This window comes from Balaenoptera physalus (assembly GCF_965194825.1).
Source record: "Balaenoptera physalus genome assembly, chromosome: 13".
Classification (NCBI taxonomy): Eukaryota; Metazoa; Chordata; class Mammalia; order Artiodactyla; family Balaenopteridae; genus Balaenoptera; species Balaenoptera physalus.
In genome coordinates, this window is record NC_138892.1 from 107,204,871 (window position 1) to 107,222,219 (window position 17,349).

The 17,349-nt window shown below is 58.5% G+C and overlaps 1 protein-coding gene across 24 annotated transcripts in view; it reads left to right on the forward strand.

The window, feature by feature from the left end:
* The window catches only part of CACNA1C (calcium voltage-gated channel subunit alpha1 C), a 559,192-nt gene that overhangs the window by 122,418 nt on the left and 419,425 nt on the right, over window positions 1-17,349 (forward strand). For all 24 annotated transcript variants that reach the window (XM_082422029.1, XM_082422051.1, XM_082422040.1 and 21 more), the window contains exons 2-3: window positions 6,707-7,028; window positions 10,506-10,611. In XM_082422029.1, the coding sequence (XP_082278155.1) occupies window positions 6,707-7,028; window positions 10,506-10,611 (428 nt within the window). The remainder of the gene's footprint in view (window positions 1-6,706; window positions 7,029-10,505; window positions 10,612-17,349) is intronic.

The following is a 17,349-nucleotide window of genomic DNA, read 5'->3' on the forward strand; positions in this document are numbered from 1 at the left end:
CAGAAGTTCCTTAGGACAGCGCTGCTGTAGCCTGCCTGTGTCGGTCAAGGTTCAGACCTACAACAGACACTGCCGTGGCCGTTCTACGAGGATGAAGACTTCATACAGGAATTTAAAGGTTTACAAAGCGACGGGAAGGTTTGGGAGAGCAGGCAGGTAGGCGAGGCCCCAGGACTGATCCCAGGACCACACGGCGGGGCTGGATTGCTGAGAGGACTGGGCCTCGGGGGTCTTTAGGAAGTGGATCTGGATGTCACTGTGCTGGGGATCACGGCACCTTGTCCGAGGTCCGGGGACCAGGAGGCCATCGCCAGAGCCTTTCTGTCTCTACAGAGCGAGAGTAGTGGCACGGACACCGTCCCCACCGGACGTAGTTTCAGTTCAGGCCTTGACTTGGCTGACCTCACAGCCGCGTCATTCTGGCCGCGGGGAGGTTGGAAAGTGTGTCCAGCCTCTGCGGGACAGGAGCGCGCAGAGGACGAGGGGGGACGGCTTCTGAGTTAGTGGGTCCGGCAGTCCGCCCGGGGCCGAGCGGGACCCCAGCCTTCCCCGGGGGAGCACACCCGCTGCGACGGCCCGGGCCTCAGCCGTCGTCTGAGCCCAGAAGGCATCCTTCCTGTGTGAGCGCCCGGCTATCTCAGCAACGCGCTAGATGGAGAAGATTGATGGCCTCCTGCTCGCTGCTCATTTGGCCTTTCATGGGCAGAGAAAGCTCGCTTTCTGTTTCAGGTCGGCTGCTTCGCTCTTAAAGGGAACGGAGGCCCCTGGTCACTGGGGGCTTCTGCAAAGCCCTCAGGACGCACCCGGCCCGAGAGAAGGCACGTCCTTTGTGCTACACGATGGCTTCTCGTCTCCATAAATGAGCTGAGGTTGTGCTGTGTGTACAAAGCCTGGCCGCTGGGAGACACCCCCTCTGTGCACGGCTGAATGTGCTGAGGCCAAAGGGGGAGGTCATGCTCACGAAGCCGGCCTGTAGCCCTGAACCCCTTACACACACGTGGCTAACTGGGGGTCCCTTTCTGGTGCCAGGCGGTTGGGCTTCTCTACTGAGGGATAATGTGGAAGGGAGATGGGGAGGGTCACGCTGGCCGCCGGGGTTGAAGGTCTGCCCGTTTACACTGTGGGGTCGGGAGGGGATTGGCGAAGGAATTCCCAAGCAGAGAGCAGGGGGAACCGCATGCCGAGTACATGCAAAGGTCCTGGGGTGGACAAGGGCTGAGCTTGTCTGAGTGAAACGGGGCCGGGACGGCAGGCGCGCTTGGACCAGGCTGAGAGAGAGGAAGCTCCGAGAAGCAGGCAGGGCCGCCCTGCAGGCTCACAGCCCGTGGCAGAGTCTGGACTGTGAAGAGATTTGACTGGGAGGACGACAGGGCCTGATTCATAATCTGTATTTCTGAAAGGTCACTCTGGCTGCTGCGTGGAGATTGGATTGGGGACGGGCAGGAGAAGTGGGGGAAATGTCAGGGCTCCTGCAGCATCCTGGGCAAGACATGGGTGGTGGCCTGGACCAGGCCAGTGGCACCGGAGATAGACATCGTTTCTCACAGCCTCTTCCTCCGGAATGCTCCCCCGAGGTCACAGCAGAGAAGTCAGCAGGGAGCCTGGGAAAGCTCGTCCTCTCGGGCGCCGACGGACTGGTCCCCGCGCTTTCCCAGGTCACCCTCGTCGTGACATCATCGTCATCACGGGCCTTAGCAAGCAGATACTTTGCATCTTCTGGGATGTGGCCCTGGGGCAGGTGCATGGATGGACGCAGATGAAAGAAAGTAACTCGATTTCATCCCTGAGCAGCTCCAGGTCCCAGCACCACGCCTCCCTCGCAGGGGCCCCTGGGGAGCCCAAGTCCTGAGCTCATCTCCTGGCTTGGACCCTGGCAGAGCAGCCTGTGCTGAGGCCGACCGGTGCTTCGTCCTGGTCCCTTGGAGCAGCAGCCCGTGTGTGCGGGCTGGGGAGCTGCCCAGGGGAGCTGAGCCGTTTCACGAGTGGGAGTCACTTTCTCCCATATAAGGAAGGCGTCCGCGGTGGGCGCCCACCTGTGTGTGCGGCCTGGTCTGCTGAGCCGCCGCCCTGGGCTCGTGCAGAAAGGCAGGAGCCAGAGCAGACGTAGACGGTGGCATCTTTTCAGCTGGCAGCCAGGGGACCGAGCTTTGAATCAGCTTTATAATTTGAAAATTGGTCTCTTTGCATCGGGTGGTTATTTCCTGCTAACCGAAGCCGTCAGAGACACAGAGCTGCTTCCCTTCCTCACTAGCTCTGCTCCGGATCCACCAGTGCGGGGCCTGAGATGGAGCTTTGCCATTCCTGGCATTCTTGGATCCCTGCATCCTCTTGTCATGGGGGTCCTAGGGGTCCTGATACGGCCTCATGCCTGGGGGGGCGTCGTCCCAGGGCGTGGGGGACAGTCACTTGTGATAGGAGAGGCTGAGCTGGGCCTTGAGGTACAGCCTTGATGGAGGCCAGCCCGAGGGGCCACACCTGTCTCTCGTGTGTGTGTGTGTGTGTGTGTGTGTGTGTGTGTGTGTGTGTCTGTCTGTCTGTCTGTCTGTCTGTGTTTACCGTGCCCTTCGTTATGTCACAGGCTGCAGCAGTGCTTGGGCTGCCAGGACCGAAATACTGAAGGTTGTTTTCTTGCCCTCTGGCTGGGGAGAGGTTGACATTCCACTTTTCCCCACGGGCTTATTCGTATGTGCTTCTCCAGATGGTCCTCTCCCGAGAGGTCCCACTGCTCTGGGAACGGTTCACAGTATAAATAAGGTCATCACCCAAGGCTCGGATGGCTCTGAAGTCAACCCCCCCAGACCAGGCTTTCCGAGCCGCGCTTGGCTCTGTGGAGCCCTGGTCTCGACGCCTCGGGGCCCCGGACGCACCCAGCCCCGGCCTTCGCGGGTGATGGAGTCCGCTCCTGCGTGCCGCTTTCCGCCTTCTCAGACTTCGTCCAGGCGTTCCGGGAGCGCCGGGATGTGGCCGCCAGGGTCTGCGGGAGGGGGTGGCGTCGAGGCCTCGTGTCAGGAGAGAACCGCGGAGAACTGGACAGTCCGGCAGGGTGGAGCCAGGGCCGCTTTCACGGACGCGAGGGAAGAGGGCGGTCGGCCCAGGAGCTCCAGCAGAGGCTGTTAAGCATGGTCATGGCCAAACCGGGGGTGTAGGAAGGAAGGTGGTTTCCCACAGATCAAACGGGCACACTGAGGGTCTCAGCCCTCGCCGGTGAAGCCGATGAGACACGCGGTCCGGCCACGCCGGACCCGCTCGGTCCAGGGCAGCACGTCTGTCCACCCGCCTCCATCCCGGAGGCCCCGGGGCGGGTGGTGTGGTGGGCGCTGCCCCGTGAGGATCGCCTCGGACACGAAGGGTGTTCTTGGGGTCAGCAGGGCAGCCCCTTCACCCTCAGGCCATGAACCCCAGGAGGAGCTCGGCTCGTGGCCCCAAGTGGGTGTGCGCGTGTGCACGGGTGTAGCGCATGTGAGCGCCGAGGAGGTGGGGCGGGCCGCTCGTGCTGCAGGCGCCTGGAGGCATTGCGTCCTTTCCTTGGGGCTCCCGTAAGAAAGGCGAAGGCCTGGCCTCGCGGGGTCCCGCTTGCTTTAAGCTTCAGACACACACAGGGAGGACGGCGGCAGGTGTGTGACAGATGAGACCCCCGGTGGGAAGGGTTGGGTTCTCCGGCTCCCGACGTCCTAGATGGTGACGTGGAGCTGGTGTCGGGTCGGGGACAGGCCGTGAACTGAGGACCAGGCCCAGGAGCGGGGGTGGGGCTCCGGTGCCACGGGGACCACATGGCGACCGTGCAGGAGGCGGCTGTCAGGGGACAGGGAAGTGGCAGCAGCTGGTACCTAAGTGGACCTGCAGTGCTCATCTTGGGGTCCTGCGGGGTGGGAAACGCACACCTGTGATGCCGTCCCCCTCCTTCTCGTGCCCCCGGCAGATGTCACGAATCTGTCACCTTTCTCTTGTACTCAGAAAAGTCCCAGAATCCTTGAGGTACAGCGTTTCGGTGGTCACGCCGGTCAGTTGGCATAAAACTGGAAACTTACCGTGTGTCACTGGTGTGATGATGGAAGGGACATAGACTTTGGAATCTGGCAGGAATGACAGCCCAGGCAGGTGCGAGCAAGTGTGTTCATTCTCTTTTGGTTGCAAGGGACAGAAATCCAGTTCAAATTAGCTTAAGCGAAGTTACCTAAGGAATAAAACTGGAAAGCTCAGGGTGAGGCGGGCATCAGGTGTGGCTGGATGCAGGCGCCCAGGGGTTGTCGGAGTCTGTTTCTAGGATGGAGTGTCTCTGGGTTCTGAGGCTAAGCTGAGTCGTGTGCTCCTCTCTGCACTGGCCCCATCGTGGACGGGGCCGGCGGTGGGGGTGAGAGGGTCACACCGGGAGAAGAAGTTGCCTTGAAGGTCCAACCTAGAAGGACGAACCCAGGATGTGCGCTGGGGGGAGCGGGCTGGGCGAGGCACCAAGTGTTCATCTGGACCCAGCGCGTGGCAGGGCAGAGACGGAAGGGCCCCACGAGGCAGTGTGTCCTGGGCCAGCAGCTTCCCTGGAGGAGCCTTGTGTACACGAAGCAGAGAAGAGGGTCATCATTGGGGGGGGGGCTTGCAGGTGACATTCGTGCCACTGGTTGGGCTCCAGCCACAGTCTCCCAGGCGACTGAAGTGGCCTCCAGATGCCAGGCTCTCTGCCCACAGTAATCACCCCACTCCCTGTGGCATCTCCTGATCCTGTGGCACCTGCCTAGCCGGCCAGTCTCAAGGTCACGTGTCTGACCTGGGGCCCACGCTGAGCTGACCCCTTGGTAAGCCTTGTAGGATTCTGGGGTGAGGTGCCCGCCGAGCAGACGGGGGAGAACCCACCAGGCACGCGCCGTGTCATAGGGACAGTCTTGGAGGCTTCTGTTGCCTTCAGACCAGAGCCGTGCAGATGCTTCCACACTGGATTTCACTGGTTCCTACCCAGGTTTCCTTCTGGTCACCCCCACTACACACAGCGCCCTTTCCCAGATACCAAACGCTGCATGATGAGTCACCGAAGACAAGTGGCTTTCTGCAGCAAACACTGTGCTGTCTCCCAGTTTCTGCGGGTCAGGAGCTCAGGAAGGTCTCGCTGGGCTGTTCTGGCTTGGGGTGTGTCGTGGGGTTGCAGTCGGGTGGTGGCTGGAGCAGCTGGGGGCTGGCTGGGACGCCCACCCCCCAACCCCTCGTTGGCTGGCTGGGCTTCCTCACAGCATGGCGGCCCAGGGCTGGCGTTGCGAGTTTTCAACCTAGCCTTGGAAGTAATCTCTGCTGTCACCTCCGCTGAACTTTACCAGTCAAAACGGTCACAAGAGGCCAACCCTTTGTCAGGAGGAGGGCGCGTAGATCCTATTTCTCAATGGGAGCATGTCAGAGGAGCTCCTGATTCAAAACCATCACAGCCCCCCGCCCTCCTACCCAACAACTCCCATCGCCACATGGGTTTGAGGTACCTGGATGTGACCTTGCTTGGGTCCAACCCCTTCATTTATCAGACTTACTTTTGTTTTTTGGAACTTAGGTGCAGAGATTTGAGTGAATTATACCTTTCAATTCATTGTACGTTTGTCAGCATTGATTCATGCAGTGGCTCTCATTCATTCATTCATTCTTCTTTTCTGTCCCCATACGCCTATTCTCATTTTCCGCCTCACCTTCCATAAACAACCATTCTATTCTACTTTATTTGTATGTGTTCTTACAAGTATGTATTTTCTTTGACATGTGTTGCATTGCATATTTGTCTTTTTCTACATCCTCCTCCTCTCATTGTGTTTCTGAGGTCCATAAATGTTGTAATGCAATACATCTCGTCTCTTGTTCACCTAAAATGAGGGGTGTGATGTATCCAAGGTCACACAGCTGACCTAGACTGAACTAGGACCAGAGCAGATTCCCAGCATCACACACTGATGTTTCCATGTGCCACCTCCCTGGCTCCTGCAATGGTTTGAAATAGGACATTTTTTTTTTTTAATAGATCTCTATTGGAGTAAAATTGCTTCACGATACTGTGTTAGTTTCTGTTGCACAGCAAAGTGATTCAGCCGTATGCATACACATGTCTCCATATCCCCTCCCTCTTGAGCCTCCCTCCCATCCTGCTTATCCCACCCCTCTAGGTCATTGCAAAGGATGGAGCTGATCTCCCTGTGCTACGCTGCTGCTTCCCACCAGCCAACTATTTTACATTCGGTAGTGTATATATGTCCATGCCACTCTCTCACTTCGTTCCAGCTTCCGCCTCCCACCCCATGTCCTCACATCCATTCTCTATGTCTGCCTCTTTATTCCTGCCCTGCAACTAGGTTCATCAGTACCTTTTTTTTTAGATTCCATATATATGTGTTAGCATACGGTATTTGTTTTTCTCTTTCTGACTGACTTCACTCTGTATGACAGACTCTAGGTCCATCCAACTAACTACAAATAATTTCGTTTCTTTTTATGGCTGAGTAATATTCCACTGTACATATGTGCCACATCTTCTTTATCCATTCATCTGTCGATGGACACTTAGGTTGCTTCCATGAGCTGGCTATTGTAAACAGTGCTGCAGTGAACATTGTGGTACATGACTCTTTTTGAATTACGGTTGAAATGAGACTTCAAAAAAAAAAAATTGTGAGTCTGGGCTCCAGAGCACATCACGAGCTCTCCTGTTTTCCTCCCAGTGACCGCTGTCCCGTGTTCTCTCCTGCAGGTCCCAGCTATGGCAGCCCGCGCCCGGCTCACGCCAACATGAACGCCAACGCGGCCGCGGGGCTGGCACCTGAGCACATCCCCACACCGGGGGCCGCCCTGTCCTGGCAGGCGGCCATTGACGCGGCCCGGCAGGCCAAGCTGATGGGCAGCGCTGGCAACGCCACCATCTCCACGGTCAGCTCCACACAGCGGAAGCGGCAGCAGTACGGGAAGCCCAAGAAACAGGGCAGCACGATGGCCACCCGCCCGCCCCGTGCCCTGCTCTGCCTGACCCTCAAGAACCCCATCCGGAGGGCGTGCATCAGCATCGTCGAGTGGAAATATCCTTTTTGCTCGGGGCCAGCAGATGGTTCTCAGACCTGCTGCATCTGTCACCAGGGCGCTGTCTGAATGCAGAGTTCTAGGCCCTACCCAGCCTCGAGTCAGAGTCTCTGGGGATGGGCCCAGGAATCTGCGTGTATAACCAGCTCCCTGGGGGTTGTTTTTTTATGTAATAAGCAGCATTTGAGAAAACAAGCCTAAAGGGTGGGGAAGTATCCCCCCTCCAGGCTGAGCTTGCCCAGGACCCACTGATGTGTGGGGTTGACAGCGTTACACCCCAGACCCCCCTCCTCCTCCCGAGCTGTGGGGCTGGCGCAGATGCGGGACCTCCTGCTCGAGGGTGCAGGACCCGGGAGAGGCGAGAGGGTCAGCGCTCGGGCCGTGGCTCAGTGTTTCTCAGCCTTGGGGCACATCAGCGTCACCTGGGGGGTTGGGACAAAGCACAGGTGTCTGAGCTCCGCCCAGGCCTGGCTAAACTCTCCAGGTGCAGCTGAAGTGGAGAGCGCCGGCCTGAGGGTGTAACGCAGACCCCCTGTCTGCGTGGAACCCAGTGAGCAGGGCCTGCAGAGGAAGTGGCTTGGAAGGGCTAGGCTCTCAGGGTGCAATTGCCGGCCCCTTCCCGCTCGGGAATAGTGGGGAGGGGGAGATGGAAAGGCTCACAGCCATCAGTGGGTGCGCCCCTGACTTCCCTGTGATGACACAGTGCCCATAGGTCACACGGGCAGGACTAGGACCTGGGACTTAGTGCCGGGTGTTTTTCTAGTAAGAATCCATTTGGGCAGGGCCGCCGCGTCTCTGGGGTTCAGGATGGAGGGCTGGGTTTCAGTTATGACTTTCCATGGAAAGGTTTAGAGGTCTTGGGAATGGATGAAAGGTGAAAGATGTTAGTTCTGTCGGTGCCTGAGTCCTGAAGTCCAAGGGCACTTGAGAGGAGGCGCCCAAGCCCAGTACCGCTACAGAGCCAGGCAGGGCTCCCGAGGCCGAGGTGTCCGCTTCCCGGGTGACCAGGTGAGAGGCTGGGCTTGGGCGGCCCCGCTGGGCTGCTGTCACAGACGCTCAGTCAGGGCTGAGGGGCCAGGGGGCGGGGGGCCTGGGGGAGCTGAACTCGCCCACACCACGCCGCTGGCAACCGGCGGAGCTGGGATTCAGATCCCGGTGCCCCGAATCCAAACCCACGGTCCAGGCGAACTGCTCCCCGTGAGCCCAGAGTGCAGAAGAGAACGCACTGGAGGATGTTTAGAGGATGCCACCCGGCCCGGCTGGGACACAAGGGGACCCGACCTGGGCCTGAACACCCAGCCCACAGTGGGCTCCTCCACGTTGCAGTTTCTTTCGTGCCCGAGTGGTTTCTTCGCACCTTCTCTTCCTCAGCAGTAGCCCCGAAATTTACCGTAAGGTGATGGATGGAGAGCCTGAAATTGGGGGAGAGCAACGGAGCCAGAGACGCCCTGGGCTTAGCCGTCACCGACCTGGGAGGGTGACAAGCTGACTTTGACCACAGGGGCCAGATGATGGGAACGAAGCTGCCAGCCTGGGGCTGAGTGTCGCTTCTCCGAGCAGGTGGGGACAGGGCGAGAGGGAGGAGGCCGTGTGGGAGGAGGTCTAGAGGAACCAGCTTCCTAAAAACGCTCAGGGTGACTTCGGAGTGGATCAGCATAGAATATTCCTGATGGACTCAGACTCTGGAGCCAGGGTCTCTGGTCTGACCCCATCCTTCCCCAAGCCATGTGACTCTGGGCACGTTGACATCTCAGCTTCCCTGTGTAGAAGCGGGGTGATAAGTGTCTGCCCCTCCGGAGTTCGGGTAGTGTGGTCAGAGCAGGGCTGGCACGGGGCGAGCGCTCGGTCAGTGTCAGCTCCTGGCCTTCCTCCCGGCCAGCATCCCATCTTCACCACGCATCCTCGGCCAGCTCAAGGGGCAGCACGGCCTGTTGGAAAAGATGAGTCAGAAGCTCTGGTTCGGACCGGGCTCTGCTGTTGGCCAGCTCGGGTCTGGGAGAGGTGGTTTTATTTTCTGTGTCCAGCTGGGGGGCTGGGCGGTGCACTGCAGGCCATCTTCTGGACATCAAGGCACACGCAGACAACGACAGTGTCTGTGGGGCATGCTGGGTGAGTGGACCCCCAGCTCTGCTCTTGGGGCCGAGGGGACCTGTAGCCGAGGGGACCTGTAGCCGGGAGGCCCCAGACTAGAGAATCACTGCTTCCTCCCAGGCCCCGAGCTGCCCTGATGACACAGGTCTGGGGCCGTCCGTGGCAGAGGAGTGGACAGTGGACGCGGTGGGCACAGGTCTGGGTTCTGGTCCTGGCTGGTCAGTGCCTGATGTGGGTCTCGGGAACGTTTCTCAGGCTTTCTGGGCCTCAGGAGTTTGGATTAGACCATCTCCAAGGTCTCTTCCTGCTTCAAGATTCGTTAGCTATGTGAGTGCAGGTTTCCCTGGAGATGGAGGTGGTCCCTTTCTCCAGGAATGGCCATCCTCCTTCTCTTCCTCCTCCTATGAGGCTCCACAGACTAGGTTGGAAACTTGGCCGTGTTGGGAGGTGGGGAGATGGGGCTGGAAGAGCATGAACCGGGCCCTTCTTCTGAAGCCCCCTTCTCTGGCCTTCAATTGAGGGTGCAGGGTGGAAGGGCTATTATCACAGTTGCTCATTTTTCTCTCGAGAATGTGTCTGCCCTGATATCTTGGTGCAGAAAATCCGGGCACAAGGACCTCCCTGATTGCTGGCGGGGGCGGGGGGCGAACCTTGGCTTATCCCCTCCAGCGCCCGGCACAACCCGCGGGCAAGTCAAGAGGCCCTGGGACACCGGCCACCTCACCGCAGGCAGGGCCTCCGCAGACTGAAGGGGCTCTGGGCCCCTGCACGGAGCTGCCGTCCCCCGCGTGCACGGCACACGGTGCTGTGCTTCTGGCCGTCCAGAGCCCCTGGCCACCTTCAGGCTCTTCGCAAGCAGAGAATAAGGAGGAAGAAAAAAGAGACTCCAAATTTAAAGTTAAAAGATTGAAAATCCTATCTCCAAATTTCCTTGAAACGTCTTCAAGTCAGGTCTCTGCCTTGAATCCCAGGGGGTCCGCCTCTCCCCCGCCAGGCTCGGTCGGGCCCCGGTGCGGGCCGCTGGGGGTGGCGAGCCCTGGCTGGAGCAGGCCGCAATCTTTCAAAGCAACCCTGAGCACACACGAGGGAAAATGAAGTCCAGGGCAAATCTAAATAAATAAAAGAAGGGAAAAAAGTTTTAGAAACCTGTGTTTACTCTGGCACGCGCCTGGCCTCCACTGCTTTTGACATATTAGGGAAAATTTTGGCGGGGCCCATTAGAAGCACTTAACAAGGCATATGTTTCTTTTCAGAATACAAGGGGCTTGGAATGTATTGTTTAAACAAGATTCGACGAATCTTTGATTCCGTTTTGAAACATCTATCTGTGTATGTTTGTCTCACTGGTGCTTACGTGGCATTAACTTCCTTAACTCCCTTCCCAGGCCATTTGAAATCATTATTTTACTGACCATTTTTGCCAACTGCGTGGCCTTAGCGATCTATATTCCCTTTCCAGAGGACGACTCCAACGCCACCAACTCCAACCTGGTAAGTGCACTGTTGCGTCTGCGTTTCCGAATCGGCGGAGGCCTGAGCTTGGACCACGTGGATTCGAGCTGGAACGTGTTTGATGGTACAAAAGCCAGCCGAGCTTGGATCCCGAGGGCTCTAGCTCTTTATTCAAATGGGCACCTGTCTTACCTCGGCCTGTTTTGAGAGACACTGTTGCAGTCAGGTGGTTGTGAGCAGGGCGCACGTGAGTGTGAGTTCTGGGCGGCGGCCCGGAGGTGCTCAGCACCCCTGCAGCCTTGAAGGGCAGGTGTTTGCGGGAGTGAGTGTGCCTTCTGGGTCCTCCATCGTGTTTGTTTCCAGGGCCTTCGTTCCGCTGGTGAGGTTCGCTCAGGTGATCTGTAGGATCGGTGCACGAGAAGTAATTTCTAGGAAGCTTTTAGGAAAGTTTGCTTTTGCAGCCAAGATGTACTATTTAGTTAAAAAGGTTTTCTGTTCTTGGGAAAGGCGGCTTTCCATCTGGTTGGTTGCGAGGCCGGTGCTGGCAGTTTGGGGTTAGAATGTGTCCATGGAAAAAGTGTGGAGGGTGTTTACTTTGGGCTGAGCGTGAAGTCATCACAAAGGCCTTTGCGCCGTCTGGGCATGGGAGGAGAGCCTTGGAATGCAGCTGGCAGAGCCGGACGCCCTGGGATGCCTCAGCTGCAGGCTTGGGGGGAAGTCCTGCCCCTCTCCTCTCCCCTGCCAGGACACCAAAGCGTCTCACGTGACCCCCAAAAAGCTCATCTTCCGCCGTCGTTGGTTGCTTCCTCTGGTGACACAGGACTGTCTGGTGATAGTTTCTGGAAGAAGCAGGAGGGAACCGGGCCTCCTTCTGCTGTTGCTGGCGTCTTGTGATGTCACGAGAGTCAGTTCTTCTGCTTTTTAGCCTTTGACATGTCTTTTTGGCCCCGTCAGGCAGTCCGTCTGATGTCCGTTTAGACTTCACGGCCGTCGCCCGGTTGTCACGCTGAGCCTGGGCTGCACGTGGGGTCAGGCTCCGGAGCCGGCCCTCAAGCCTAGTGATGACACGGCAACCAGAGCACCGGCCCAATCCACGCGGCCTGCTGAGGCGTGACCTTGTCTCTTAACAGGCAGGACATCTTTGCTGTGTCAAAAGAAATACAAGAGGGGTGTCCCAGAGGGCCCCTAGGAAAGCAGTAGCCTCTTCCAGTGGTGCTACTTCTGCCCCGAGTGTCACCTCCCACCCCCCCACAGCCGTCCTCCCCAGAGCCCTGCGGCTGCGCACTTAGAAAAGGAATCCGGGGCGTTTGGCAGCCGGTGGTGCTCTGGGTCAGCTCTGGGCCGAGGCACCGAGGAGGGGGCTGTCATTAGCCCCGGACACGGCCCCTCACCCCGAGTCCGGGAGGATGAGCAGGGCCGCCGGGGGCTGTACAGGTGGGCGCGCTGGGTGACTGAGGGCCGCTGGTCCCACCCCTCCGGGCTGGAGAGCAGGGTGTCTCCGGACGCCCTCCGGGCTGGAAGGGAGGGGCCGTGGTTTTTGAAACACTCCACAGAGTGATGGATGAGCTCTGAAACTAGGCGGGGGTGATGGTTGCACAACTGTGGACTTTTACTAAAGATCGCAGGTCATACGCTCACAACGGGCAGATTTCCTGGTGTGTAAATTGTACCAGTAAAGCTGCTTTGAATAAAGAGTACAGTTCTGGCAGCACCAGCCCAGGCCCGTCCAGGCTGCCCCGCCGGTCGCTCCTCCGTCCTCCCCGATGAGGGCGAGGCCACACGGTGGAGGGAGGGCAGTGGGGGGCAGTCAGGACTTGGGGGACCTCATACTAGGAATTCGGGGTGCACAGGAGAACATGGGGGCTTGAAGGGGTTTCCAGTTGCTAAGGCAGCTGCTGCCTCTCTCAAGCCACGGGTTGGGCGGTAACAGTAAATTAAGGAAGCGTGCTCAGAAGATGCAGGGTTTCCTCCATCCTAAACGCACACAGACACACACACACACATACCTACACATACACAGACACAGAGACACACATACATGTACACAGACACACACACACATACCTACACATACACAGACACAGAGACACACACACATGTACACAGACACACACACAGGCACACACATATACACAGAGACACACATATGTACACACACAGACACACATATACACAGACACAGAGACACACATATGTGTACACACACATATACACAGACACAGACACACACACATATATACACAGATACACACAGACACACAGGCACACATATACACAGACACAGAGACACACATGTATGTACACAGACACACACATACACACACGTACACAGATGCACACACACATAGACACAGACACGCACACAAAAACATATAGAGACACACCCACAGATACACACACAGATGCACTTGCCTCATTCTGCCAGCTCTGTCCCTGAACTTCCTTTGGTGGGTGCATGTGTACATGCAAGTGTAATATTTTAACTTCAATCTTTCTGAGGAAGGGTCTGCATTGTCTCTGCTGGGTCCTTTCTGCCCTCTCCTTGGCACCTTGCTCCCCTTCCCTGGGCTTGTGACTTCGTCCTGGGGCCTCTCTAGGGCCACTGTGTTATGGGGCCGAGGGGACAGACTGCCCTTGGCATGGTGCATCCAATGGCCATGCCCCTTCCTTCTAGGAGGGCCTTGGACTTGGGTCATGCAGGTAGCATGTACCCCAGCATGCGAGGTCCCCAGGTACAGGCCTCCCTGGGGGCTCCTGGAGCTGTGGGTTTGGGGACACCCTGAAGATCTCAGGGTCCTTCTCGAGGGTGCCCCCGGTCTCACTGGTTCTTGTTTCCTCAGTGACACTCCTGTGTCTCATCTTGGGATCTTTGGAACAGCCCCACCCAGAAGACTCCTCTGGGGTCTTCCAGACTTGACTGTGCCCTGACCTTCGCCCCTGGACCTCAGGAGCCTCAGTCCAACTCCCGTTCTGTGCATCCCACGAAGTCACAGCTTCCCTGGGGCACAGCGGGCCACCAACTGGACGGCCAAAGGTGTTAGAAAACCCCTCACACAAACAACCAAGCAAAACCCACGTTGGCTGATGGGTCAGGATCAACCAATACGAGCGTCGTGATCTGGACCCGCCCCTTCTTCCTTCTCATGGCGGCGTTTTCTGTGGTCAGAGGCCCCTTTGCAAAACTTTCACCAAAACTGTGGCTTTGGGACACAGCTATTATTTAGTCTCCTGCTACCTCTCTTCCCATTTTCCCTGTGTCTTCTAGCTTCTTTTCCTGCATCTATGGGAACTTTTTACCAGGGTTCTGTCCTGCCCGTCTCATTTTCTGCTCTCTCCCTTGGTGAGCTCAGTTACTCCTGCAGCTTTTCATTCACCTTCTACGTAAATCGTTCCTAGATTTATGGCTCCAGCTCCAAAGGCTTGGATCAGCATCTCCTACATGAGTGAGGCCTGTGGACCAGTGACTCCTGACCCTGCTTGGTTATTATAAAAGCCTGGAGAGCTTGAAATACACCGACTGCAACGTTTTGGAAGATCTGACTCAGATTTAGTAGTTCTGCGGCATGGCCCAGGAATATGCATTTTTAAAATTCCTTGTCGTGGGGGTGACGGGGGTCACGAGGAACCATCAGCCAGGAGAAGGACTTCAGGGGAAAGGCCACATTTCAGGGGCAGGGAATGAGGGGGACAGTTCGGGGTTACGTGAGGAGCCCGTGGAAGACGCAGGAGGAGACATTGGACAGGACAGGTGCGGGTCAGGACTCCGGAGACAGTTCTCGCTGGAGGGAGGGGGAGGGGGGATGGACAGAAGGAGCCCCGGGCCTGGCTCTGCACCTGCGGCAGGTGCAGAGGGAGAGGCGGGGCCTGTGCGGGGTGGGTGGATGGGGAGGAGCAAGAGTGGGAGAGAAACTGAGGAGACAGAGTCTTTGAAGCTCAAGGAACAGACATCTAAACACATAAGGAGGGGCTGGGTGGTGGTTCATCCTTGCCTTTCTGGCAGCTCAAGGCCGACTGTGCAGAGAGTGGGCTCCGGGCTCTGGGTGGAGGAGGGGCCGCCGGTCCTGTCTGCAGCCTCGGGGGGCCCTGCAGCAGGGGGTGCAGGCGGCTCTTTGTTGAGCTTTGAGGACTGAAACACTCCCGCCAGAATGTTCTTGTCGTGCCAGCACGCGGCCCCCGAATCACGTCAGGGCCCCTGAGATGAAGCTTGAGAATTCTCCCGTGACTCTCATAGCTTTTTTAAAACAAGAAGTTGCAGCTCCAGCGTCCTGCTCTGAGGAGGGGACAGTGCTGCACCTACAGCAGAGGCCCTAGGACCTCAGTGCCTACGGATCACCTAGGTGGAGGCTACAATGCAGAGTCCCAGGCCCCGCCTGCGGAGCCCAGGCCGGGAGCCCAGCGGGCCCGGCGCCCGGGAGTCGGTGTGTCTAACGCGCTCCCCCCGGCGCTCCTGCTGCCGGGGACCGCGGGCCGCTCTTTGGGAAAAGCGACCAGCACGTTGGCTGTCCTGCGAGTGGGTCCCTGTCAGCCCTCTCCCCTGGCTCTCTCTAGATCCAGACAGAGAGAGGGAACACATCGGCCGCCGCCCGGAGGTTTCCCCTCCGTGGGGTTCAGGAATAATCTGTCGAGCACAGACACTCGCAGGCAAGGAGGAGAAGGTCCCCTCACCCCCCCGCGGGTCCGCTCGCTCACGGCTCCCTTCTCTCCATCCCGTCCCTCCTCCACCTGCTGAGGACAATCCCCCTTGTTTTCCTAGCGCTTTACTTTCTCCTCTTTCCAGGAGATGATAAGTGTTCCAGTATGGAATTTTTTTATAGTCTTTTTCTCATTATTTAAGTAAAAGTCTGGTTGTTTTATGCTCCATTTAACGTACACCGTTGCACCCAAATCCGTCCACTTTGTTATCTTTTCCTGGTGCTAGTGGAGCAGAGGGAAACGTGGAGTGGCCCATGACACGACGTCTCTCTCTGCATTATTCACACTCTCGTTACTGGCAGGGCCACCTGGCGCGCAGAGCGTCCGGTGTAAATAGCGCCGCGAACCCCTCCCTCGGGTAGCCGCTGCCCTGCAGGTAAATCAGATGATGTGTCTTGAGCTCTGGTGCCAGCAGGGCAGACTCATTGCGTGTGGAAAACTCCCAGCTCCCTGCAAACCCTGAAGTCCGCGCAGACTTGGCTTGGGCTGGAATATCAAGAGAACATATTTGACATTTGACCTTGTGCAGAGAACAGGGCTGTGTACTTTCTGGAGCCAGAGCCAGGCCGTACCCGGAGGTGGGGGGAGGAGGAGAGGCCAGAGAAGGAGTCATGGGGGGCCGGGGGCGGGGCGCTGCAGGGCGCTCGTCAGAGGGGCCTCCCTCACGTGCCGGGGAGAAGGCTGGGGTGTCGGGTTTCCCATTTCGGCTGCGAAACGGGGACAGCCGAGGCTGGGTGGGCGGGTCATGAGTTAAGGCCCGTGGGCCCTTAGGGCAGTGCCCGCACAGGCTACGAGCGCCACCTGCCCGGAGAGCTTGCAGCCGGAAACTGGGGGCCTCCGTCCTGTCCTGGAGAGGTCACCCCGGGCCCTTCGGGAGAGCTTTTGTGGGCGAGGAGACCCAGAGGCTGCTGCTTCTGGACACCTCGCCCAGGAGATGGGCATCTGGGCTGCCCAACCCCACGGTCTCACTGCACGGGGGGAAGCAGAGAGGCCTCGTGGCTAGAGAAAGGGCCCCAAGGGACAGCCCTGGTGGCCTGAGGGGCCAACCCCCCCCCTCGCCCCCCCCCACCCCACACACACAGTGACTGTGTCTGGAGCAACTCTGTGTCCCTCCCGGTCAGCTCAGGGGCCGGCCACACCCGAGCCTCTGGGGTCCCCGTGGGGTCCCCTTCCAGGCCGTGCTGGGCTGAGGATGCCCCAAGGGTCCGAGTTTAGGGCACCCGAGCCCCGGGATGGGTTGGGCCGCGTGCTTGGGGAGCGAGCAGGGATGCGGGCTCCAGCCCTCGTCCTCCTGCCGTGAGCTGGGCGTTCGTTCATCGTGGGGTTCGCTCGAGTCACACTCACGGCAGACGAGAGTTGGGGCCGCTCTCGCGCAGGTGTGGTCCCCAGGCACCAAACACTCACTGCACCGACCAGGCGTGTGAAACACACGCACAGGTGATGGCGGATAGTGAGCCAGCTGGGCCCGCATCACAGCCAGTGCCGCGCGCGGGCCTCGGGAAGGTGCTTCACTGAGGGACCCCCCGCCCCCCCGAGGGTCCACGGAGCGGCTCTGGCTGGGACGTGGGCGTAAGGTGTGACCTGTAAGCCATTCTGGGGCCGGGCTTGCGGGCACTGGCCTGGGAACAGAGGCCTGGCCTGGGGGCCTCCCACCAGTCCCTGAACCTTTCTGTTTGTCGCTCTTCCGGCAGGTGGGGCCTGGAAACCTGCCTGGTCATAATAATTACCTTTGCCGAGTGGCCACCAGGAGCCAGTGCTTTGCAAACATGGTTTCTAATCCCCGCAAGAGTAAATGATCATATCTACTTACTTGTTTTCTTGAGGATGGAGCATTCATCCCCCCCCCCCCCGCCCCCCGCCAGATGCTGCCCTGGCCCCGGTGCCTTTGGCCAGGCACATGCCAGGCTCTTGATAAATATTTGCTGAGTGAGTGGACGGGGGAGTGGACAGACCCAGCCAGATGGTGTCCCTTTAGTTCAGAGGAGCAAAGCGACTGGGGAGTGAGGGCCAAGTGTCACGTGACCTTACGTGTGAGGGGGTGGTGGCCCCTGCCCTGTTCCCTGGAACATCGTGCGGGGCTGCCGT